Source organism: Choloepus didactylus, chromosome 12 (assembly GCF_015220235.1).
Source record: "Choloepus didactylus isolate mChoDid1 chromosome 12, mChoDid1.pri, whole genome shotgun sequence".
Taxonomy (NCBI): Eukaryota; Metazoa; Chordata; class Mammalia; order Pilosa; family Megalonychidae; genus Choloepus; species Choloepus didactylus.
Genome location: NC_051318.1, coordinates 95,313,023 through 95,340,404, shown reverse-complemented (window position 1 = coordinate 95,340,404; position 27,382 = coordinate 95,313,023). Strand labels below are relative to the sequence as shown.

Here is a 27,382-nt window from a genome sequence, read left to right as displayed (position 1 = left end):
TCACTCTTAACTTTTTCCTCTTCTCTTCTGAATCATTGCTTTGTTTGTTGAGTTCACTAGAACAGTGCCTGGAATGTAGTAGGTGTCAACTATTTTTTAAATGCATGGAGGAGGTAAAGTTAGTGCTAGATTTGGAAGGAATGGTAGGATTCGGGTAGTTATAAATTAAGGGGAGAAGCAAATGAAGAGGAAAGAGAATAAACAAAGATACAAAATAAAGAAATGCATAGGTCAATGTGAAAATAGGTGTTTTAGTATTATGAACCTGGCTAGAATTAAGGGATCGGAATTTGGTGTACAAAAATTGATGCACTAAAATGTAAGTTTGAACCAAATCGAATGCCAGGTTGAAGAGTGTGGGCTGTAATCCTGTCAACATTGGGAAGACATTCACAATTTCTGAGTTGGAGCGTGATGAAGGTGAAAGTGATATTGTGACAGATACTTTGGTTTGGCTCATTCAGAATCCATTCCAGTCTGTAGAGCAGAGGCTGAAAAGCTAGAAACAGTTCCCAGATTTCCTTCAGCTAGGGTTCCAGAAATGATTTCATTTCCACCATTCTTATACACTTGTCTGAGGTTTTAATTCAGAACCGTGTTAAGTAGGGAGAAGGTAGAGTGTGAGGCATCCATTTTGCTGGAAGCAAGGATTATGGTTCTAGATCCAGCATTAAAAGAAAAAACAAAACAAACAGTAAATTGATTTGGTCCTCTAGTCCAAGTCATTTCTTACTCAAATACATAAGGATAATTTAATAGCAATTGAGGACCATTAGACTATGTAATAGCAACTTTTTTTTTATAGGGCAGTGAATTCTTCACCTGTTGTAAAATCATAGATTTGTTGTATAGGCTTATTTATAAACAAATAACTGTGTTTTCTAGTATACCTATATCTATCAACCACCTATATATAGATATATAAGTTTTACTGTCCTGAAACATAGTATTAACCTTTCCTTCCAGAAAATGTTATCAGGATTTCCTTTAAATTTCCTTTAAATTAGCACTTTATATTTTAATCATTTCTGTGTCCTGTGTACTATTAGCTATTCATTATATCTTGATAATCATTTAAACCTCAAAGAGGAAAGGCCATATTTTAGTGGAGTAACTAGGGAAGCCTGATTTTGAGATAAAATCCTACAGCCTTTTAGGTTTCCCTCTATGTACTAAGCACTTGCAGCTCCAGTGAGGTTTAAAAGGAATGAATCATACTCTTTCTTTTTTCAAATGTTTGCCAGAACAACAGATATATTTCTTAACTAGGAATAGATATATTTGATATTTGTCTCTCTAAAAATAATCTTCACCTGTTACAATTGTCCTAGTCACTTTTGTACCTAAAATTCTAATACATGGTTTATCTATAGCAGTCTGGATCCAGTTTTGTGGAGTCCCCCCACCCCACCCACCATTTTTATTTCGTCTTTTCACAACTAGTTTTCTCCCACCCCTCCCACAAGGCAGAAAAGGGAAGTATTTGCTTCATCCTATTATGTCTAAACCAGAAATTCCTGAGTCTCCCTTCACTTTATTGCATCACTATATGTACTCAATACATAGGGCAAATACCTAATATCATTGCTTACTTTTTGTTTATACTGTTATTTAACTAATTTCATCAGTGTTTTAAGATTTAGATTGCACTGTATGACAAAATCTACTTTGTGTCGTTTAATGCTAATTCATATATACCTAATGTATTTAACAAATTCTTTTCATGCTGATTCTCTTAAGTTTTTTTAATTAACTTTTAATGGTATAAAAATTCTTATATAATCTAACCTATTCCACAAGAATGGCTCACATCTTATACAAGAATCTTTTAATGTAATATTCATTTTGTAGGTTATTGAAGACAATGGTGTTCGCAGAGTAGTTGTGGTTCCCCAGGCACCAGAGTTCCATCCTGGCGGTCACGCAGTGATACACCGTTCTCCCCATCCTCCTCTACCTGGCTTCATTCCTGTCCCAACGATAATTCCCCCTCCACCGCGCCATATGTACTCACCAGTGACTGGAGTTGGAGACGTGGCAGCACAGTATATGCCACAGTACCAGTCTTCTCAAGTATACGGAGATGTAGGTAAGGCTCTCGCAAGACTACTGTTCACTGAAATAGATATTCTCTGCTTATTGATAGGTGCTGTCACCGTATTATATTAAAGAATCAACCAACAATAATGATGTTGCAGTCATTTTCTCTCATTCAGGTACTATTTTAGGTGCTCCATCCTCATGATTACCCTTTTAGGCAGATGGGCAAACAGGAAATCAAAGAGGGGAGGTAACGTATCATTCAGCAATATTTAGTGGGACCGCATCCTAATAAGATGCCAAGTCTTTTCTCTATCCTGTCGTCTAGGCTCTGAGGAAAGTTTCAGCCAGGAATAATGTGCTTTGGTAAATCCTGAAGGCTATGATACCCAATACAAGGTTTCCAGGTTCTTACAAGAAGTTTAAAAAACAGTATCAAACTCTCACATTTTCTCTTCAGCCAAAACGTCTTCTCTGAGCCCCAGACTTCTTTCAGCTGCCTCTTGATGCATCTTGGGCATTTCCTGCAGCTCAGTAATAGCACTCCTAAAATATAAATCTCAATTTTGGATCCCCAGAACCACCTTCTCTCTGTTATCTTGGGACCACTATCCATTCAGTTTGTTCAATCAAAAACCAAATGGTCAGATTTGATTCCTCCTCTTTCATCCTCCACATCATGATATTAACTTTATTTTATATCTTTCCCAAATTTATCTATTTCCTTTTCCTCTGCCCCTCAAATCCAGTCTACAATCAACCCTTGCCAAGATAACTGCAATAGCAGCCTTCCATTTGCTTTTTCTGCTTCCATTTGTGCCCCTAACAGTCCATTCTCAGCTAGAGTAATCATTTAAAAATATAAATCAGGTTATTCTCCTGTTAAAAGATTTCATTTATTTCCCTCTGCTTTTAGAAATAAAACCCCAGCCCTTCCCCTAGACCAGGGTCTCAGCTGCAGCACAATTAACATTTTGAGGTGGATAGTTCTTCATTGTGGGAAGCAGAACTGTGCATGGTAGGATCTTTAGCAACATCCTGGCCTTGCCCACTAGATGCCAGTAGCTCATACACCTCCCAACATCCCCAGTTGTGACAACCAAAACTATCTCCATATCTCCAGACATTGCCAGGTGACCTGGGGCGTAGGGGGGCAGGGGGGGGTGCAAATTCGGTCCTGGTTGTAGATCACTGCCCTAGACAACAAGGACCTGCCGCTGTGGCCCTGACCGCTTTCCATTCCCCCTTCCAGCTGTTAAAAACCTCCAAACTCTTTCCTTGCCTTGGGGCGTCAGAACACAGTATTCTTCTGCCAAGAATAATGTTCTTCCCCCTTTCCATGACAGACTTTTTTATTCCTTAGATTTCAGCTTTCAGTCCCTGACCCTTATCAGTCTATAGCACTGAAATCTGTTTGTTTCTTTCATAAAATTTAACACAATTTGATTTTGCAGGGTGTTTATTCATATGTCTTTCTCCCATATTTGTCTGTCGACTCCCTAAGAGCTGAAACTGTTTTATTTGCCACTGTTTCCCTTGCACCTATCATATAATAGGTGCTTAGTAAATTTGTAGAATTAATAAGATTGAAATTCATATGTATTTTTTTCAAACTAATTTCTGTTGTCCAAGTAATAAATTTTTATTCTAGCAAAATTATAAAATACAATAAGCAAAAGTTTCCAATAAACATATAACCCAGAGTACTTGCTAGTAACATTTTATGTATGTTTTTGCAGATTTTTTTCCATCATAAATATCTTTTTCTTAAAGGGGACAGTAAATTGTATTTTTGGCCTTCATTTTTTTAATGGATAAAAATATTATAAATACTTAATGCCAGAGGAATTACCTGCACATTGCCAGGAAGAGCCTGTATAGTTCAGATAACATCTGTAGCAAATCTGGTACTTTTCACAAGAGTTAGTAGGTGTTTTTTAGCACAGTACTTCTCCAACTTTAATCTACATACACATCACCTGGGTATCTTGTAAAAATGAAGATTCATTCAGTAGGTCTAGGGTGGGTCTTAAGGTTCTGCCTTCCTGAGAAGCTTCCAGATGATGTTTATGTAGCGGCCCAAGGAACGTGCTTTTCAGTAGCTTCATCCTTCCATTTTGTTTACTGCTGGTTATGACTTAGCTTTTTAAAATTTGTCTGAGAAAATTATAGGAAAAAACTAGATGTGACAATAACTGCTATTTTGCGTAGTTAAAACCCATTGTCATTGAGTGGGGATATGCATTAGTGAGAATACATGGATATGATTCACAGTGATATGAAGGAACATGAAGGGTACAGATCCACAAATCTGCTATCTAGCGATGGAAGACTAGTCATTGTACTTGAGGCCGTAAGCCAGGCATCCACCACTGGATCCCAACAACTGACATTATCAGTCTTCTGGCTAACAGTTTGACTCCATGACCCCTTTTCGATTTTGTACAGGTTCCCAGAGTGGAACCTGATCCCAACATTTCACTGTCAACAACTACCATTTTTGAGCCTGAACTTTGCTAGACAACATGCTCCTACATGTGTTATCTCACTTAATCATCAGTAAAGCCTGCAAAATACAGATGAGGAAACTGAAGCTTAGAAATATTAAGTATTTCCACAGGATCACACTTCCAGTTAGTTCCTCTCTTGTCCGTTTGATAATAAATCTCCTGTTCTTTCTACTATAACCTTTTCTTTTTTTTCTGCCGTAGTTGCTTTTTGTTGTTGTTATTGAGATTGTTCGCAAACCATGAAATTATCTAAAGATCCAAAGTGTACAATCATTTGCCCATGGTACCATTATGCAGCTGTGCATCCATCACCACAATTTTTTTTCCAGTTTTTAGAACACTTTCATTACTCCAGAAAAGAAATAAAGACAAAACAAGGAAACTCAAATCCTCCCATACCCCTAACCACCCCACACCCCTATTGCTGACTCATTGTATTGGTATAGTACGTTTGTTATTATTGATGAAAGAATGTTAAAATACTACTAAGTGTACTATATAGTTTGAAATAGATTTATATTTTTCCTATATGCCCCTCTATTATTAACTTCTAGTTATAGTGTCATATATTTGCTGTAGTTCATGAGAGAGATTTCTTATATTTGTACAGTTAATCACGGACATTGTCCACCACAAAATTCACTATTTTATATATTCCCATCTTTTAACCTCCAGCTTTCCTTCTGGTCACATAAGTGACTCTGAGCTTCTGAGCTTGCCCTTTCTACCACATTCACAGACCATTCAGCACTTATAGTCATTCTCACAATGTGCTGCCATTACCTCTGTCCACTTCCAAACGTTTAAGTTCACCCTAGTTGAACATTCTGCTCATAATGAGCAACTGCTTCCCATTCTTTAGCCCCGTTCTATATTCTGGTAACTTAAATTTCATGTCTGTGAGTTTACATATTATAACTAGTTCATATCAGTGAGACCCTGCAATATTTGTCCTTATGTGTCTGTCTTACTTCACTCAATTTTGTGCCCTCAGGGTTTCTTCATCAGTCCATTTTTTTTAAAACGGTTTTGTTCACACACATACATTCCATCCTAAGCAAACAATCGATAGTTCCCTGTACTGTCACATTTTTATGTATTCACCACCATCACCACTATCTATAAGGACTCCTCCATTTCTTCCACAAGGAAGAGTCAAAGAAGTTAGAGAGACAAAAGAGAAAAAGAGAGAGAAAAAAAAACATGACAGCTAGGAAGCGACAAAAGGAAAGATAGCATTAAACCAAAGTAGAATAAAGAGTCAGACATCACCAATGCCAGGAGTCCCATACCCCTCCGCTACGTCCCCCCACATCTGCATTTAGCTTCGGTATATTGCCTTTTGTTACATTAAAGGAAGGATGATACAGTGTTTCTGTTAATTGTAGTCTCTAGTTTGCATTGATTGTATTTTCCCCCAATCCCACCCTATTTTTAACACCTTGCAATGTTGACATTCATTTGTTCTCCCTCATGTAAAAAAATATTTGTACCTTTTATCACAATTGTTGCACACCCTAGGTTTCACTGGGTTATACAGTCCCAGTCTTTATCTTTCCTCTTTCATTCTGGTGTCCCACATGCTCCTAACCTTCCTCTTTCAACCATATTCACAGTCATCTTTGTTCAGTGTACTTACATTGCTGTGCTACTATCTCCCAAAACTGTGTTCCAGACCTCTCACTCCTGTCTTTTCCTGTCTGTCTGTAGTGCTCCCTTCAGTGTTTCCTGTAGAGCAGGTATCTTGTTCACAAAATCCCTCATTGTCTGTTTGTCAGAGAATATTTTAAGCTCTCCCTCATATTTGAAGGACAGTTTTGCCGGATATAGGATTCGTGATTTGGTGGTTTTTCTCTTTCAGTATCTTAAATATATCACTCCACTTCCTTCTTGCCTCCATGGTTTCTGCTGAGAAATCTGCACATAGTCTTATCAAACTTCCTTTGTATGTGATGGATCATTTTGCTGCTTTCAGGATTCTCTCTTTATCTTTAACATCTGATAATCTGATTATTAAGTGTCTTGGCATAGGCCTGTTCAGATCTATTTTGTTTGGGGTATGCTGTGCTTCTTGGATCCGTAATTTTATGACTTTCATAAAAGAAGGGAAATTTTCATTGATTATTTCCTGTATTAATGCTTCTGCCCCTTTTCCCTTCTCTTCTCCTTCTGGGACACCCATGACACATACATTCCTGTGTTTCGTGTTGTCATTCAGTTCCCAGAGACATTGCTCATGTTTTTCCATTATTTTCTCTATCTGTTCTTTTATGTGTAGGTTTTCAGGTGTCTTGTTCTCCAGTTTCTGAGTGTTCTCTTCTGCCTCTTGAGATCTGCTGTTGTATGTCTCCATTATGTCTTTCATTTCTTGTGTTGTGCCTTTCCATAGATTCTGCCAGTTGTTTTTTTGAACTTTCGATTTCTGCCTTATGTACGCCCCATGTTTTCATTATATGCTTCATCTCTTTTGCTGTATTTTCCCTAAACTTTTTGAATTGATTTGGCATTAGTTGTTTCAATTCCTGTATTTCAGTTGAAGTATAAGTTTGTTTCTTTGACTGGCCATAACTTCATTTTTCTTAGTGCAGGTTGTAGTTTTCTGTTGCCTAGGCATCTGATTTCCTTGGTTACCCCAATCAGGTTTTCCCAGACCAGAATAGGTCTCAGAAGAAGGCAGTAGTGTCCAATTTCCCTGAGAGGGTGTGTCTTAGAAAATTGATGCACCCTGTGAGGCCCCAAGCCACTGTGCTTTTCTGCCCAGCAGGTGGCGCCTTTCAGGCTGTCACTCCAGACTCGTGTGAGGACATGTGGCCCATGGCTGTTTTCCCCAAGGCTCTGGGGTCTGGTTCTGAATGGAAGGCAGGTGGTAAAGCTTGGCACCACCTTTTTCCTCTTAGGGAAGACACACCCACTGGGGAGATATTTGCATTCAAATAATCTCTGACTCTGCTATCTCCACCCTTGTCTGGGTCAGAGAGCTGCAAACTGAAAATGGCTGAGGCTTTCTCCACTGAGCCAAAAAAGAGACAGAAAGCCCCCCTTCGGGGCCAGTCTGTGGCCACCCTCAGTTTCATGCATTGGCCAGAGATAGCACCCGGTCCTGTGGGCTCCCCCTCCCTCCCAGAGAGGTCCTCCAGCTCTCCAAGGTCAGTCATCACCAAAAGCCTCTGTCTGCTTATTGGGGATTCATGGCTTGTGTTGAGCAGTCAACATTTGTTAATTAAAACCTCAGTTGGAGCTGGGCGGAGGTATATTCGCTTGCTTGGAGAGTGCTGCCCTCTATCACAGCAAGGCTTTGCAGTTTGGGCTGCTGTGCGGGGGCGACTTTCGGCCTGGGTCTGCAGTTTTTACTTACAGATTTTATGCTGCGATATCGGGCATTCCTCCCAATGCAGGTTGGCATATGATGTGTGGACAGTAATGTTTGTACCCCAGCAGTTATTCCAGATTATTTACTAGTTGTTCCTGGTTGTTTATTAGTTGTTCCAGGGGGTCTAACTAGCTTCTACTCCTCTCTGTGCCGCCATCTTCTTCTGCCTCTAGTGCCATAGTTGTTTTTATTTTATCTTGCGTAATAGATAAAATACAAAAACATTTGGATAACTGCATTTCAAAGTATATAAATTTATTACAGTCCCTACTTTTTTCTCTTTTACTGAGATATAATTCACATAAAATTTACCATTTTAAAGTGTACAACTCAGTGGTTTTTAGTATATTCATTATGTTGTACAGCTATCACCACTGTCTAATTTCGGAACATGTCATCACCCCACAGAGAAGCTCTGTACCTAAAACCCCACTAATCTTTCTGTCTCCACAGATTTGTTTGTGCTAGACATTTAATATAGATGAAATCAAATAATATGTGGTCTTTTGTGTCTAGCTTTTTTCGCTTGGCATAAAGTTTTCAAGGTTCATCCAGGGGTGTGCCACACTTCACTTATCCGTTTATCAGTTGATGGACATTTAGGTTGTTTCCACATTTTGGCTATTATGCTTTCACTTCTCTTAGAGTATGTACCTAGGAGTGCAGTTGCTGAGTCATATGGTAATTTTTTTAACTTTTCGGGGAACTATGGCTGGATCATTTTACATTCCCCCAAGAATGTGTGAGGGTTCCAAAAATTTCTCCACATCCTTGCCATCACTTACATAGCCATCCTAGTGAGTGTGTTATCTCATTTTGGTTTTATTTTCATTTCCCAAATAATGTTGAGCATCTTTCCATATGCTTATTGGCAATTTGTTTATCTTCTTTGAAGAAAGATCTATTCATATATTTTGCCCATTTTTTAATTTGGTTTACTTGTCTTTTTATTGTTGAGTTGTAGGAGTTTTCTATATGTTCTTTATACAAGTTCCTTATCAGAGATATGGTTTGCAAATCTTTTTCCCTATTTTGTGGGTTGTCTTCACTTTTCTTCTGAGTGTCCTTTGATGCAAGACAGTTTTAAATTTTGATGAAGTCCAATTTATGTTTTCTCTTGCTGCTTGTACTTTTACTGTTCTAAGACTAAACCAAGGCCACGCAAATTTACACTCATGTTTCCTTCTAAGAGCTTAATAGTTTTAGCTCTTACATTTAGATATTTGATGCATTTTGAGGTGGGAGCCCAAATCACAGCTCTGATTTACAGTAGCTGGAAATGTAACTTTGTGCCTAGGATTCTATTAGTAAATAATCTCACTCAGTTCAGGTCTCATTCACCACCTGCAATATTCATAGCATACCACCAAGCTGTTTCTATGGAGATCAGTAGTTAGTTGGAGAAAGATAAAGGAAAAAAAACTCTGTAGATTTATTTGATATATGTAAAACTATGGTTGTATCACAAAACTTGGTTCTCTAAGTTGGTGGAGACACAGGAAAGCTTTGTTTTGCAAAAGTATTCTGAATTTTTTTTAAATAAATTCTATATAATATAATGATAGATTTATTATTCTTTTTTTCAAGCCATAAACATATTTGCAAATGTGACCTTTTTCACATTCTTTATTTTTTCTTTCTAGATGCTCATTCTACACACGGAAGGTCTAACTTTAGAGATGAAAGATCTAGTAAAACATATGAACGACTGCAGAAAAAATTAAAGGATCGCCAAGGAACACAGAAAGATAAAATGAGCAGTCCACCCTCATCACCCCAGAAATGCCCTTCTCCCACTAATGAACATAATGGACTTCTAAAAGGGCAGAATGCTGGTGCTACAAATACAGGATCAGCAAAGAACAGGTCAGGGAAAGGGAAAGGTGGTGCTCCAGTTGATACAGAAATAGAAGGTAACTATTTAAAATACTAAATTATTCTTTTTGAAACTTTGCCTTAGTCATTCCCTTTTCTTCATTATTTAACCTACTAAAAGTACACTCTGACCCTTCAATCATTTCTTCCTGGTCCAAATAAACTAGATTAATAGCCTAACACCTCCTAAATATGAGAAAAGTTTTTAGGACCTAAATTGTCACTAGGGACCTTCATTTTATCTGTTTGGGGAAATTCAATTAGTAATTTCACATATATACTAAATTTTACTGACCAAGAGATAGGAAAATTCAGATAAAGTTAATCCAGATTCCTTTTCTTCTATTTCCAGGCCTTTTTTCAATATATATAAGGCTGTGCTGGTGGTTTTTATCAAAACTCTTTCTTCTCCTAACTTCTTTATGTGTAAGCCCCTCATAGCAACCAGTTATGTCATTCACCAATCTTTCTATATACTGTATAGATTAGGCTAGAGTGTTCTCCATCCCTCAGAGTCCCCTTGTTTTCCTTGAATCCTTCCCGTAACCTGTGACTTCTGCTATGTGAACTCTGAGCACTATTCTTTGTACGTGCTGGACTTCGTCTCTGTACATGATGTAGATACAAGCATGATAAATAGCCTTTCTCCACATGTCCTACAGTTGGAGTAAGTACCTATGTACTTTACACTGTAATGTTAAGCCTCTTAACCACTGCTCATGTTGGCTTCTGTAGCTTCTCTATGTGACCTTCTAGGTTTCTGTGACATTGACTATATCTGTTTTAACTTCTGCGGGTGGACCGTGTCACCACGTTGACTCGTGGCTTCAGAATCTAAAACATCATGGTGTGTTTTTGCAAATTCTGTAAAATAAAATGTATCACAATGATATTAGGTAGGAAGTGATTTCAATACCTGTTTTTGTTAATATGTTTTAAGTTTTTTTCAGGCTATTTTAAAATAAAGTTTCACCAACAAAGACTATAAAGCATATTAACATACCATTTAACAAACACCAGTAACCATAACTCTCTCGGTCTTTCATATACTTATCTAAATTGATACTCCTGATTCTTAATTATAGTGAATCATCAAATACTGCAGCTAGTTAACACATGACTAGGAACTAAGAATGTTTACAAACTTTGAGGGAGATATCAAAATATAGGCCATCTTAACTCCCCCCGCCTTCCTCTTCCTTAAAGTTTTCATTTCTACCAATGAATTTTAAATATGCTTTAACAACTTCATGGTTTATATATTAACAATATTTACAAAAATTTTCTCCCGTATTTTTGAGACTTTCAGATCATTGTTTTCAGTACTGATGTTTCAGAAGAGTTAAACTAAAGTTTCAGATATCTCAGTGGTGGCTATAAATTAAAGTTAAGCCAGTTACACTCCTGTTTTGGGAAACCACAATTAAGTCATGTCATAAAACAAATACTCAGTTGACTTATCATTAAGAGGTATGAGATTGGTAAGCGAGAACTTTCCAGAGAAAGAATTTTTTTACAACTATGACTAAAAATACACTTCCAGAAGAAAAAATAAGGATTATTTATTGACTGCTTCAGATATGTATGGTGGTGGTGTAATTAGTAGTCAAGGTTATAATGGAAATTAAAGTGAAGCAGAAGAATGCTGAAGGACCACAAACTGCTAAGTTTGAACTAAGTATGAAGTAGGGGGCAGAAACTAGAAAACAGGTCTCAAATACCAGCTTAGCTTCAGGAGCATATGGAGGTGGGGGGAAGCAGGTTGCATTTAAGTTCATTTTGTTAATATTCAAAAAAAAAATTTTTTTTTTTAAGAAAAAGATGAAGAAACTAAAGCATTAGAAGCACTTCTTTCCAACATTGTCAAACCAATGGTAAGTAATTTATGTATTTTCTTGTCATTCGTGTTTAGTATTTTTATAAAAGGTTTGGGAATATTTTTATTCAGGCTTTATTTAAAACTTAACTATTTATTAAAAATATAAGGTAAACAGTGGTTCAGTATGGATCTGACCTAAGGAGAGAACAGAATATTCAGCTAAGAATCCGTTGTTTAAATGGGGATTTAATGTAAGCTACTTGGCATTGCAAATCATAGAGGCTGGTAAAGATCTAATTAGTAGTGTAGGTGCAGCTGATTATCAAATTTTTAAAAATCTGTTTGTATTATTTCTTCATAAAATACACTCAATTCCAAATGCCAAAAGTTAAATAAAATCAAACTACAGAAAATTAGTATTTCCCAACCCTTTGTAAGTGCGTATGTACTAGAAGAACTAGAAAAGGATATGGCAGCAGAATTAGCTCTATTAAAGTTTCTGCATATTTTTAAAACAACTTAAATAAAGGCTGTCCATCCTACTAGGAAAAGTACTTGCATCAGATACAACAGAACATCAATACTGAGTAAAAAACTCATACAAATTCAATTTTTTAAACCCGTTAAGACCCCCAAAGTTCTGTATTGGTAATCAGATATAAACTAAACTGTGAAACCATGCAGTTCCATTTCTCACTAGCAAAGCAAAATAGGCAGAAATATTGGTTGCAGCATTAATGTCAACAAAAAGTGAAAAGCAGATAAAAAGGGATGTAAAGATAAATTGTGATGTCTTTACTGGATGGTATGATGTAGCCATTAAAAAGTACAGTTATGGAGACTGCAGGAAAATGCCAGGATGCTTTTGACAGAAGTAAGGAGAAAAACTGGAGTCTAAACTATTTGTACACTGTGATTACAGTTGTGTAAATAAAAGGCTTTAGGAAAAATAGGAAAAGATTAGAAGGAAAAACACCGAACTGAACACAGTAATTGTTCCAATTAGTCTTTTTATTTCTCTGTTTTTTTCTGAGAGCTGCAACTTGACTCCATTATAAAAGGAAGCTAACAGAAGTGCCAGTGATTAAGATTGAATCCTGAATGTTTTCATTATTAATATGTGAGCTCTTAATGGTAAAAGGTTTAAGTATTGCATAAAGTAAAAAGTAAATCTCCTTTTCCCTCTCCTCCAATTTCCAGTTCTATTTCAGTTCAGGAGAGAGCATGTGTGTGTGTGTCTGTCTTTGTACATATTAATTTTTTCTTTTGTCTCTCTATGAAAATTTGGAACATACTGTTCTCTGTTGTGCTGCAGTTTGCTTTCCCTCACGTACCACGCTATGTCTTAAGAGTCTCTGTACCATTACATTATTCTTTGAAGAGCAACACAGTCTATTCATTCATTCAATCATACTATATATTGAGCCCTTAGTATATGCTAATAAATAAAAAGCAAATGTATACACAAAATTATGTGTGAGAGTGACAAGTGCTATTACAGAAATTGAGTAATGTGAGAATTACTGAAGATAGAGGAATTGTGTTAAATAAAGCAATCAGGAAAGCTGCCTCTGAAGAGAGACCTGAAGAGTAAGAAAAAATGCAGAACTAGGAAGGGTCAGAAAATGGAGAGCAGGGAAAATAGACATGGCATAGTTGACGGATAGAAAGAACCAGTATTGCTGCAGGGTAATAAGTGGTGTAAAGAGGAGTACTTAGTATGCTGGAAGAAGTAGGTGAGGACCATAAGGCCATTTATTAACACTGAAAAAATTGTTTCTTGGTTTATAAAACAAAAAACTCTACCCACCCCCTAAATAAGTCCAAGATCAAATATTTTCTGCTAAATTACCCAAATTATAATTTGCTGAATTTTTGGTGCAAAAAACAGATTAGAAAAAGTTGTCATTATCCCTTCTCCACAAAGGCCCCACTTTAGAAAGTTGAGTAAGCCAGCCCCTCATCAATAGGCTACATTAGTCTTGCTTAAATAGATTTCTATGCTCTAGCTTTCTTTAATTTGTTTTCTCTTAAGAATTGAGCATATGTGTGTAAATTAATGTGCACATAGATAGAATTATTTCATAATAGCTAACATGAATTTACTAGTGCCAGGTTCTGTTCAAAGCACTTTGGATACTTACATACATTGTTTTCTTTAAACCCTTACAACAATCTTCCGTGTACTGTTTTCCCAATTTTACAGATGAGGACACTGAAGCAGAGTGAGGTTTAATTAGTAGTGGAACTGGGATGGAAACTGAAGCAGTAGGCTTACAAAATCTATGTATATCCCAGTGCATATCTCTAGGTATACTTAAAAAAAAGGAATTTGGTAGCCTTAATGGATTTGATAATTGAATAACATAATAGCTAATGCTAGGAGCATTTATTTGTTATAGTTTATAATACTAAATGTATAATTTTCAGGTACAAAAAGTAAAGCTGGAAACAATTCTTACAAAGAATTTTTTGTGCAGCATTATGGGGAAGATGTAATTTAGTAAGATGATAAGCCCTGTCATAATACTTAAGTAATGCTGGTGATTTTTGTTTTGTGTTGTTTAGTTTTAGTTTGTTTTTATAGTTCGGGGACTATGTCTCTTTAATTATTTGTTAGCTGTGAAGTACAGGTCAGGGTTTTGTTTGTTTTACTGTGTGTAATTGTTTTTGCATGTTCTCGTTCATTTAGAGTACTAAATTAAATGTATTCATTCCATAAATATTTGACCATTATCAAAATGCCAGATGCTCTGCTAGAAGCCAGAGATAGAATGAAAAGCAAAGAACAGACATAGTCCCTGCCCTCAGAGCATCATACAGTAAATGTAAAATTATAACTGTCATGCCAGAACAAAGATTTATAGTGCTCTAAGAATATAATAAGGGGATTAAACCTTGATAGGGTTGTCAGGGAAATTTCCCTGAGGAAGGGATGATTGAACTGAAATTTTAAGAAGTAATAGTTAGGCATTGTGGCTAAGGAGAGGAGATTGTGGGGCAGTATTCCTAGCAGAGTTGAGAAGCACTGCCGTGGGAAAGAAGAAAAACAAGACTCAGGTGACTCATGGCACATGCACTCACAGGTAGAGTGACCTTGGACAAGTCACCTTACCTTTCTGAATCTGCTTTTTCTTATGTAAAATGGAGTGTGGCAGCATTGTATATCTTTGTATGCTTGAAATAATTAACTGTATTGGAAGTGTTTGTGTTATCATTGGGACTAAACCCCCACATCCAGACAAGCAATAAGAATTGCAACTTCTACTTTAGTATTTCTAGAAATCCAGAAACAAGACACTCTCATTTCTTATATCTACAATCTTTATCAAAATCCATACCATATATGTGATTCTGAACTTTTTAACAGCAGCTTCCTAGCTAGACTTAATTTAACTCATCAGACAGCCATTCTTCGAGGATGATTTCGATTCCTATCTGACAGATATCTTGATCTACCTTAAAAATTGAAATGGAATATACATAATCCATCTTAATTAGCAGTTATTTTCATTTTTGCTTACTACCTTCTAGTTTTTGTCAGTACCCATACATATTTTCACATGGTCATGTTTTTGTTTTTGTTTTTGTTTTTGTTTCAGCTACTGCCTAGAAGTAGATTTGGAATGGGAGCATTGTGTAGTGGGAAAATTATTGGATTGGGTCCTAGTCACTAGTTGAATGACCTCAGACAAGTCACTTAACCTTTCTGAAGGTTTCTTCTTCTTTAAAATAAAGATAGGCCTGTTTTGCTTATTTTTGTAAGGATCAAATGAGATGGATGTAAAAGCAAATTTTAATTCTAATGTTGCATACCAATAGAAGACTATTTTCAACCCTCCTTATTCACCTTGTCCTTTAGAACCACATCTCCTGTAGCATCCTAAAGAACACTCAAGTTAGTTCAGGTGTTTTGCCAGCAACTAGTGCTTCATCTGGAGAACCAAATTCTTAATCTTTCCTTAACTATTTTCTATTCTCCATTGTTCCTCTAAAATGCAGAAGGAATTGGATAAAATCCCTTCTGTTTTCTGTTTACTTTCATTATTTCCATAAATGGAAAACTTGCCCATCCAGCTTTCCCTGGACCACAGTATCAATTTCATCCTAGATTTTTCCTTTACCTTTAATTCTCTCTATGCCAAATTGAGCTCCAAAAATTATCAATTATTTCACCAGGATCCACTCTTCCCCTTCCTAAATTACTACCTCAGCCTTCACACAGAAATTTCAAGTAGCTGTACAAGTCTTTATAATACATCTGAAACCAGCAGCAGAAAACAGCATTTAGGCATGGTTCCGTTTTATATTCATTCTTCTCAATTTCTTAGCAGTGTTTGATACTGTAATGACTACTTCAAAACTTTGTTGCCTTTGTCTAAATCTATATCTCTTACTACTGTCATTCTTTTAATGGTCCTCTGTGTTTCTCCTTTTTCTCCCTTAATCTGTAGTTCTTGTGGGAGAGAAATTACAGAGAACTTTTTTAGATACACAAATATATGTTCCTTAGATAACTAACTTGCAAGTATAAGCTTAGGAAAAGAAATCACTCATTCTTAAAATAATCACCCACCTCTTTTCTATCAAATTATATCCCATCCCAAATCCTTAAAAATTGTGTACAAAATCTACTTTTCATGATGTTTTCCATAATTCGCCCCAGTCTAAGCACTCCCTTTTGTGCCTTTAACATTTATGTGCTAGTAATAAAACATCCTTTTAGTAAAATGGGTCTATTAAATAGAAGTCTGGAAAAGTTGAAATTAACAGTTTGTTGTAAGAAATCTGTTTCTTTAAAACTATCGTTGCTAAATCAACATGGTATTCTGGATGGGATTCTGGAGCAGAAAAAGGACATTGGTGGGAAAGCTGGTGAACGCCAAATGAAATCTGTAGTTTAGCTAATGGTATTCTACCAATATAAATTTTGCGTTGACAAATGTATATGGTTGTGTAAGATGTTAATATTAGGGGAATCTGGGTGAATGGTGCACAGAAAATGTCTACTATTTTCCCAACTTTTCTGTAAATCTAAAATTATTCCAAAGTAATGTCTTTTAAAAATACTGCATTTGAATAATTATGGCAAATGGATAATCTTGCCCAGCCACTAATTAATTCTATAGATGAGAACCTGAGTCCTAAAAGTTTGAGTGTTCAATATTGCCAAGCTAATTAGTGGCAAATCTTGTGCCTCCCTACTTAATGTTTTGTCTACTGCATACACACATATACTTTTCATATTGTGGTTAGTACCCACAAAGCCTGATAAAATAAGCTCATAAAGTAAGTGCCAGTTAACAGTATTGACTGACCCACCTTCAGAGCACTGTTTGCTTAGTCATTCCTCACAGTTTAAAAAGCTGTGATCCTCCAGTAAAACCAAGATACCTCAAAGGGTATCATATATAAAAGTTGTCAAGGGCTGAGCTACCAGGTCTTAATACTTGTATTAAGAGTCAGAAAATAGACAAATCTCTTCAGTGTGTCCTCCCCATTCCCATAAGGAGGGTTCAGCAGCAGAGGTGCCTGGGGTAGGCCTTGGCCAACGGCCTCCATTGAGGAGGTCTCCAAATGGAGGCACCTGGGCTAGGTACAGGTATACATAATTGCAGGGCTGGCCAGGGGGGCTGAGTCTTTGACTGCAGCTCTCTCCAAAGACTGCAATCACATACCAAGCCTGGAGTGCAGAGGGTAGCTTTCTCCTTAAGGCCTGCCAGGCAAAGCCTTTGTAATTGCCTCTGGTTGGGCCTGAAAGAGTACATATAGGATTTTGGCCTGGAGCCTCATATGTTAACAATAATTCTGTTTGTAATAAAAAGAAAAGCTATTCCATTATAGATCAATAGCCAGAGGGACACAGGTTAATACAAGGATTTGTTTTTAAGTCCATTATAAATGAAACAAAGTACCAAGATTTTTTTAAGACAGTACTACAGAAGTAAAAAATTATATTTCCTATTACTTAACAGAAGCAGAAAAATACAGTAATCATCTTTTAAATTTATTCAGGTTTTGAGAAATTGAAAAGGAGAAAGTTGCTCTTGTATGGAGATTGTTTATTCTGCCTTATTTGAGATAGGGGTGATCTTCATCCCAGCAGTTAGGGGGTTTGTTTTGTTTTATGTTCAGTAACACTTACTAAGATAGTCAAACATTAAATGCAGATTCTTTTCTTAATTCAATTTTATTGAGATATATTCACATACCGTACAATCATCCACAGTGTACAATCAGTTGTCCACAGTACCGTCATATAGTTGTACATTCATCACCACAGTCAATTTCTAAACATTTTCATTACTCCAAAAAAAGATGAAAATAAGAATAAAAATATAAGTATAAAAGAATACCCAAAACATTCCATCCCCCCATCCTACCCTATTTTTCATTGAATTTTTGTCTCCATTTTTCTACTCATCTGTTCATACATTGGATAAAGGGAGTGTGAGCCACAGGGTTTTCACAGTCACATAGTGGCACTGTGTAAGCTACATAGTTATACAGTCATCTTAAGAATCAAGGTTACTGGATTACAGTTTGACAGTTTCAGGTATTTCCCTCTAGCTATTCCAATACACTGAAAACTAAAAAGGGATACCTATATAACACATAAGAATAACCTCCAGGGTGACCTCTTGACTCTGTTTGAAGTCTCTCAGCCACTGAAACTTTGTTTCATTTTGCATTCCCTTTTCAGTCGAGATTTTCTCAATCCCAGGATGCCGGATCCACGTCTGTCCCCAGGAGTCATGTTCCACGTAGTCAGGGAGATTTACACTCCTGGGAGTCATGTCCCATGTAGAGGGGAGGGCAGAAATTCAGATACTTTTAAAGCAAGCTTTTACGTAAATAAATGTGTGCTTACAGTCGTACCTTTCTTAATCAATCTTGAATTTAAGCCTTATCTAATTCCTAGACTTATTTTCTCTTTATTAGGTTTTTTTATTAAAGTAATATACTCACAACTGTTCGAACATTACAGAAATGTGTACAACATGATTAAAACCTCTTGTTCTTTCTGTCACAACTCATCCTACCATACACATACAGATACAACACACACACACACACACACAATCACCAAAGGTAACAGCACATTAGTGTAGAACATTTTCTGTTTCTTATGTATTTCTTAAATTTTTTAACACAACTGAGATCATACCATGTATACTACTTTGCAGCTTCTCTTTTTTCCATTATTACATAGTACCGATATACTGAGAACATCTTTAAATGTCAGTACATTTATGTCTGCCTCATTCTTCGTTGATAATACGTAGTAATATATTAGGATGCCGTACCATTATTGAGGAAGTTAATGCTCTATGCTTTGCCATTGTTAACAGTGCTGCAAGGAACATTCTTAAATGCATATCTTTGTGCACTTATGCGAATTTATAGGATATTATCCTAAAAGAAAAGTTCCTGGAAGTGGAATTGATGTATCAAAGGGTAAACATGTTTTAAATTTTTATAATGGTTCCCAAGGTGCTGTACACAAGGCTTGTACCAGTTTATACGCCCATGTACAAGTGCCCATCTTTCCAGATCCTCAACATTAGATATTATTAGCTTTTTAAACTTGCAAATCCAGTGAATGAAAAATGGTAACTTGTTTTAATTTACACTCATTTAATTATGAATGCAGTTGTACATCATTTTATATGTTGTCCAGTTGTCATTTTTCTCTTGCGTTTTTTGTCTTTTTCTTTTCTTATTGTAAGACTCTTAATAAATTGAGGAAATTAAAATGCTTTCAAATATGCTATGTTTTTTTCCTCCTATTTTGTCTTTTGACTGTTTATGACTATCCACACTAATAGTCTTAAACAGCCCGAAATGGTCTTTAAGCTTGTGTTGAATCCCTCCGTTCTTTCCCAGCAAATTGTATCCCATCTACAAATGGGCTGGTTGCTATTTGTGAGCCACTGTAGGTAAATATATACAGGTTTATTTTATTTAATCTTGCATCCCTGTTAGACAATTTGCAGTTCATTTTGCATATTACAGTTTTTTCAAAGAGCTTCTGAACACTATGTTTTTGCAGGCCTCAGATATCCAGGCGAGGACGGTAGTACTTACCTGGGCGCCCCCTTCCCACTTCATTAGCGGCGAAGCAGATGAGACTGCTGTACCAGAGCTCTGTGGTTATGAAATTCTGGTTTCAAGTACTGGAAAAGATGGGAAATACAAAAGTGTATATGTGTAGGTATTTATACTTTGCTCCCTCCCATTATGTAAGTTAATGGCATATCATAACTTTGTTCTATTTTTCCCTCCCTCACACTTCATTTTGAATCTATAAGTTCACCACTGATAGTGATTTCAGTGCGTAGAGTCCAAAGGCAGGCTGGTGCAGCATCTGTGTGCATTTCCTCAGAATAGTCGCTTTCATTGGCCCCAGCAGACTTTTCGCGGTTTAGTAGTCTTCTTGATAGATGTTCTAGCACTAATGTACTCTCAGGACATAAACATAAATTGTGATGTATAGCACCCAGGAGCAGAAGTGGAGAACTCTTGATCATGAACTCCTGAAGTGTGATATGACCCCTTTAAGGACTTAGATTTACTGTAGACAAAACTTCATGTCCTTGTATAAGTGAATTTAGTGCCAGTGCTCCTTATTTTTATGTTGATCTGTTAATCATATTTGAAAAATCTATCATAGTTCTTTTTCCTTGGTCCAAAAGTATATTATTACACATCAAATAGCTTTAGTAAAACTCATTGGCTAAAATTGTGGCATTTATGACTGACAGTTGTAAAATAAATTCTTTTTCTGTCCTTATTCATATAGAGGTTCTTATTCTAATGAAAAAATAAAGGGTAAAAGTCAATTATTTGTTATAATTTAAGCACCAGGAAGATTGTGAAGGGAGGTGGTTAGTCATTTGAATGATCATAGTTAACACTAAACACGGGGTACATTAGCCATTTAAAAAAAAAAAAATAGCTGGTATGTGGAAGAAAGTGAAATTGCCCCAGTGACTATCATCAAGTAATATAAGTTTATAAAAATTTCCTTCCTCCTCTCTATAGATATTATTTTGTGCTTCTTCTGAAAAAAAGAAGAGACAAGTAAAACTTCCTAAGGGGTAAATGGGGATAAAGAAGCATCAACATAAAAGCTACTTAGATATAGCAGCTTGCTAAGAGAAAGGATTTATTTCCATTTCAACCTGATTCAACACCACAAGAGGGACATTAGTCACTTCCTCTACCCTACAGCAACTGAGGTCTCTCTGAAGATGCTCTTGCAACTACCCTTTAAGTAAAGTGTATATCATCAAGACATGTTTTCTTTTCCATAATATTTGCTGGTTTTGATTTGAGATAGAGGATAGCTAATGGGCAAGATGGGTGGGGAAAAAAAAGTTCATAAAGAGAAGAGGAGAGAAGAGGAACTTGGTTGAAAGAAATGGATCAGGGAAAGATCTTTTAAAAAAGAAATAGAGAATAGGCTGGTTTGTGGCTCCAAATAATTGTTGTATCAAATGATACCTGATTATTTTCATAAGACGTACACTGATGTATTTGAAAACCCAGTAGTGGACGTGGGAAATGCTTTCCTATAAATGATTTACTTTTTCTTATCTACTTATTAATCTAAACCATAACACTTTAAGTAAATTTCAGTGTGATGTTCTAATAAAATGAAACAGACCAAACTACATGTAAAACTGGTAGTTCTCCTTTCAGTAGTAGAGGTTTTATTTAGCATTTTAACTCCTTACAAAATAGATTTTTAAATAATTGAAAATGGTTCCATTTCTTCAGTAAGATAAATATCTTCCCCAACCCCGCTCAGAAAAAAAGGTCAGACTTATGCAATTGATTTGCTTAGAAACCTTTTGGTTTAAAGTGCTGTGTTGGTATATGTACTTAAATTTGATATACATCCTGTCTGCACAAATTCCATATTAGTGGAATCTGAATTAGGTTACAGTTGGTAAATTAAGGAGTGGTATATCATAAAGTACCACAAACTAATAATGAATATGATACACATCCTCTGTAACTGCTTAACTTACCAGACAAGGAAATGTTACCCTTTTTCCCCAGTGGAGAAGAAACAGGTGTCACTGTGAGTGATCTCAAGCCAGCTACAGATTACCATGCCAAGTAAGGAACGATATGTTGCTTTTTTGTAACAGCATGGGGTTGTGTGTATGTTTTAATGATGTTCTTAAAAATCTACGGTATAATGTAAATACTAATTTTGGATTAAAAAGATGGACTTTGTAGACTTTTATTTTCCTACTGGTACAATTACCAACTTTTTCCAAAATAAAAATTTTAACCCATTATAATAAAGGGTTAATCACTTTGTTTTAGAATCTAGGGATTGCAGTAAATCTATTAATATGTCCAATTTAACACTGGAAATGTGTCAGAGCTTTTGAAGGCACAAAACAGAATCACAAATAATATTTGGCTTGTACTGTTTTGGAAAAAGTTTTGGGATATCGAGACTCAAAATTTCACATTTAATTGGGGTAACTTAAATACTGTTTTACTCCATACAGTTCCTCTTCCAGTATAATTTACCAAAACTTTATAGATGGGATTTCCCCAGTTGAGGCCCAGTATAACACAGTCATCTCCATTTTTAAGGAGAGAATTTGTGGTTAGGCGTAATCCTGTTAAACTATTAAGTTTTCAATTATTCTTCGTATAGATTAACCCAACTATTACCTAACCTAGTGTTATTCAAACTGCAGATTGTAACTATTAGTGAATCATAAAATTAATTTTGTGGATTGTGTTCAGCATTTTTTAAATGAAAAAGAATCAAATAGAATGCAGAGCATTAGTATATTACATCTAGTTATGGATTTTCAGCAAACTTGCTTTTGTGTGTGTGTGTTAAAGTAAACGCATACATACACAGACACATATGGCACAATATAAAATGTACTTCTTTCTTTGGGTTGCAGTCAAAATATGAAAGCCACTCGTCTATCATTTTTTTCCTATTTTAAGGACCACCCTTGGCCTAATACTCATATTTTCTAGAGAGCACCTTATTAACTTGCAAGTGCTTAAGGGTATTACTGTTTAAGGTAGGATAGGATGATTCCACAGGGTAAAACTATTTATTTTATCACAAATAGAGTCCAAGCAGAATACAATTCTCTTAAGGGAACTCCTTCAGAAGCCGAAACCTTTACCACCTTGAGCTGTGAACCTGACATACCTAATCCACCAAGGATAGCCAATCGGACCAAAAATTCACTCACTTTGCAATGGAAGGTAAGAATATTATCTAGACTATTTCCAGCTGGACATATATTTCCTTTTTTACAAAGTGTTAAGTTTCAGTTGTTTTTAAAGACAAAAAAGAGTTTTACGCTAATTTGCTCTTACTCTTTATGTATATTAAATAGGCATTTGTTTCTCATACCTTAAAATAACTCTTATTAGTTTTTCTTACTATATGTAAATATAGGAGAAGAGAATGATTTATAACTAGCCATCCTACCTATACCATATGTGTAATGATGTTGAGATTTGTGGCAGTGATTCTCAAGCCCATCACCCCTTTTTATATTATTTTATGATATCTTTACTATACTGAATTTTACCCTATAATGAAATGCATGATCACTTAACTAGACTTAAAGTATTTTTTTTAATGCCTTAACGCTCTGAAAGGCTTTTAATATTGCTTATCCCCACCCCCTAATCATCGGCCCCTCTCCCCTTGTGTGACTGTCTAAAAACATTCCCCACAAATTTTCAAAACATTCCCTAAAAAGTAGTACCACCCCTGTTAGCAACTATTGATTTGCAGTGAGAAAATAGCTAGTATGTTGGTGTAATTATCTACTTTTAACTAAAGGGCAAAAATCAGGGCTAACTTTTCTTCTGTAGCTTTGGAAAATTTGGGGCTTACCACTTGCTCAGCAGCTTGTTAGTCTCTAGTTCTTCTTAAGATAATTAGATATTTTGTACAGATAAAAAAGACTGTTAGTACTTGTAAATTATGCAAATGAATGTGGATATATGCACATTTTCATTTGTGATGAAAGTATGACTAGTATTATGTCACTTATGGTAGCATTTTATTTATGAATATGCTTAGATCCTTTCCTTTGGTAGGACAGTTGGGGTAGAAGCTCAGTGCAGTGCCCTTAATGTAGATTGGGTCTTCTAAAGAATATTTGCTCTTTATTCTGAAGATTAATTAAGATTCGACTCTGAGATTTCTATGTTTAACAGTATCCCAGTAGGCCTATAAAAGATGCCAACAGTGCTTTCTCTTCAAGTTGCCCATACAGATTGCCCAGGCATACACCCTTCTAGAAAGGGCCGTGTTTATACACATGTAATCAGCATGGTTGGATACACAGATATCACTGTTAATGGTTGGTGGTAGTTTTTCCCTGTTGACCCATAAGAATCACTGAAAATGAATTACAGTAAATGTATATGTTCTGGTTGGGAAAACACAATGTAATGATAATTGCTTTTAGCAGCAGTTCCTTAAAAATAAAACATTCTGATGTTTCTTTATGAAAACTATGAAATGAGATGCTTTTTTACCAAGACAGATAGGAGTTTTTCTCAGTTGAATATGAGGGCTAAAAAAGGAATTTTTTGTATATGCCAACATAGCATTTTTTTTTTTTCCATTTCAAAAACTGGTTTAATCCTTTGCCAACATTTTAAGAAGCAAAACATTTCATTCCCTTCTCTGGGAAAAATAAATAAATAAAACTGGTACCCTAGCCCAGTGTTCAGTGTCCACACCTGGTTGGAAGAGTCCCTCAACCCGGACCTGGGCTCTCCCATGGGTCCCAGTCCCACTGGACACCTGCAGGCATCTGTGTTTGAGACCTGGGGAATAGCTGCTGGACAGAGGCCGGCCCAGATGGAGAGTTTTATCACAGACTCCTGAGGGTCCCCAAACCTCCAAGTTCTTCAGATATAAGAGAACCCTATGGTGAGATCGCTGTCTCCTGCCATCCCACTCAAGAAAGACAAAGGCCTAGAAGAGAGAATGTCAATCCACATTTATTAGAGGAATCCCTGCACTGCAACTGCTTTAAATAATGCATGTCCTACCCCATCACAGTGCAGTGGGGAGAGGAGGAGGCAGGGTGCTCAGACTGTCATCTCCAGCTGCTGTTCATACTCGATGACCTGTTTGGCCAGCTCTGTGGAGGGGATAGTCATGTCTTTCAGCCTCTGCTGCTGGCTGGCAAAGCTGTGTAGTTGTTGGGGCCCAGGACCCACCCTTGCTTTTTGGCATAGTCTGTCAACTTTTTGGTTATGCTGAAGAAGAGGATCTAGGTGGCCTCAGCAATGAGGATTTTCTCATAGGCCGTCTTGTTGCACCCAGCAGTCTTATCCTGGACAGTGTCAGGCAGCATGTCGATGAAGAAGGTGTTGCTCTTGGCTGGGGACACTTGCAGTGGCTGCCCTTCGTTAGGGGCTACTCAAGGCACATGGGGTGCTTGATGTAGAGGCTGGTCTGGATGTTCTTGGCAGGCAGCTGCTCCAACTCTGGTAGAACTCAGCTACCCAGTTCTGGGGCAACAGGAAGAGAAGGTTGAGGCCTGAGAACTGGTGCATGTGGGTGACTCAGAATCAAAGTGGTAGGATTTGAGCTGGGCCACGTAGTGCTTAAAGGAGGGTCTGTCCTTGCATAGGACCCTCCACTGGTCTCCCATCTCCAGCATGTCGCAGGCCAGAGTGAGCTGCTAGTTGGTCAGCTTGGTCCCTGTGGTCAGCAGGAAGCTGAGCTTCAGCAGAACCAGCTTGAGGCAGCCCAGCTCTTCCCCACACTTGTTAAGGTTGGGGCTTTTACAGTTCCACTCACCCTTGAGCAGCTCATACATCCCAGTAGTTGCCTGCAGTACTGTGCCAGAGGCCGCCATGGGCCCCAAACTTGAGGCCTGCCACCCCTTTCATTGCCACAGCTGCCATCTTCCATGATATGGCAAACCGCCTGCCCAGCATGGCATTTTAAGAATAGTTTCATTGCGTTCCTGCTTATTTATTATACTTAACTGGGATTGAGGTGTTTCCCAGTAAGTGACTTTTCTGATCATTTTAGTTGGCCATTTAAGTGCTAATATTTTGCACATTTCAGTGTTTTTTAAGTAACTATTTCTGAGAATTTTCCTAGTTAACACTTCACTTATTATGTCATCTTCTCAGAGCACTTGAAGTCAAGACCCAGGAGAGGAGAAAAACTAATATAACTGAAATAGAAACCCCAAATCTATAGCAGTAAACCATTCATTCATTCATTCAAATATTTATTGAATACCTAATGTGTGCCAGATACACAGTAACTTAACATTAACTTTGCTTTTTATTGTGTTTAAAGCATGCTCATTTAGATCGTCTCATTTTAATCCCCATGACAATAATTGAGATAGGCTTACTGCATAGTTGTTATTTATAGTTAGGGCAGTACATGGTGTTAGCAGTCTGCAGATAAGGCTTTAGATCCTGACTTTCAGTTACTAGTTCTCTGACCTTGGGTAGGGCTCTGGTTCTCCATTTTTTCATCTGTAAAATAGGACAATATTATATATCTCAGAATATATATCTCAGAGAATTAAATAGATAATATATGTATAGCCCATGGCACATTGCCTAGAACATAATATGCATAACTGTTGTTATTTAATTTTAAAGATGAAGAAAACTGGCCTAGAGTAAATATCAGGTCTTTTGACTCTTCTGCCTCAAATAATCTAAATGAATTTACAGTGGGAGTTAGCATGGTATAACAGTGGCATTGGATGAACGGCTGGGGTAGCAAGCAGTTGACAGAAATATGTTATCAACTGACTTTGTTTAAAATTGCCAGTGTGATGATAACAAACAGCTGACTGAAGTCAGTTTTGTACTCTGTCATTGCCAGTACCTGGGTAGACCTCCCACTGCTCGGACCCTGGTACATTGCTGGGTAGGAACACCAGTTTTATGGTCATATGTACCAAATTCATTGCTTGCCCCACTCTTAGACCGTGTGGTCTGGAGCAACTTATTTAGGCTCTTTGAAACCTCCATTTCTTCTTTTGTAAAGTGCAGGCAACGGTACTTCATTGAGTTGATGTGAAGATTAAATGAGATAAGGTAAAACCCTTTATCATTTCCCCCTGTAACTCGAGGAAAGGTGGATGTGTCAACAGCCTCACAAAAATGATAGAAAAAACTAAGCAAACCAAATGTAAGACCTCAGCAACAAGACTAGAGCAATCTGGAGTCATCAACTCTGGGGAAATACTGTCTTTACTCTCCTCTCTGCCTGCTGAGACTTGGGTTTTTCTCCATCTTTTGGATTCTCTTCCTCATTTGAGGTGTAAGAGTTGGAGTTTCTCAAACGTACTGCTTCTGCCCCCTTCTCATTATATTTACTTTTTACTTCCATTGCTATGCAAATCAGTTGGATATTATCATAACATAGGAACTTCTTGTCATACCAACCATTTTTAAAAAGACAGTTTAAAAAGAATTTTTAATGCAAGGTGTATATTCAGCAAATAACTTAGAACTGTGTCATAAAAGATTCTTTATTAAAAACTTATAATCACTGATTGCTATTTAAGTAGTTAACAGTATTATATAAAAACTGGGTAGAGTCTAGAAAATAATGGAAGTACTGTGGAGAATGATTTTAAAAATTGATTGTTTAATTTTAACAAGAGGAGCCTTAGAATCAATCCTCTTTAAATATATGAAGTTCCTAGAAGGAGGGTGGTGATCAATTAATCTGCATCTGTATGAAGACAAAAGAAGAGG

At 36.7% G+C, this 27,382-nt stretch overlaps 1 protein-coding gene and 1 pseudogene across 3 annotated transcripts in view; one reads left to right on the top strand and one right to left on the bottom strand.

The window, feature by feature from the left end:
- The window catches only part of FNDC3A (fibronectin type III domain containing 3A), a 233,679-nt gene that overhangs the window by 174,136 nt on the left and 32,161 nt on the right, over nt 1-27,382 (top strand). For all 3 annotated transcript variants that reach the window (XM_037799659.1, XM_037799660.1, XM_037799661.1), the window contains 6 exons: nt 1,852-2,089; nt 9,564-9,833; nt 11,611-11,669; nt 19,668-19,825; nt 21,683-21,742; nt 22,735-22,873. In XM_037799659.1, the coding sequence (XP_037655587.1) occupies nt 1,852-2,089; nt 9,564-9,833; nt 11,611-11,669; nt 19,668-19,825; nt 21,683-21,742; nt 22,735-22,873 (924 nt within the window). The remainder of the gene's footprint in view (nt 1-1,851; nt 2,090-9,563; nt 9,834-11,610; nt 11,670-19,667; nt 19,826-21,682; nt 21,743-22,734; nt 22,874-27,382) is intronic.
- Nucleotides 24,728-25,573, bottom strand: LOC119506663 (annotated as a pseudogene).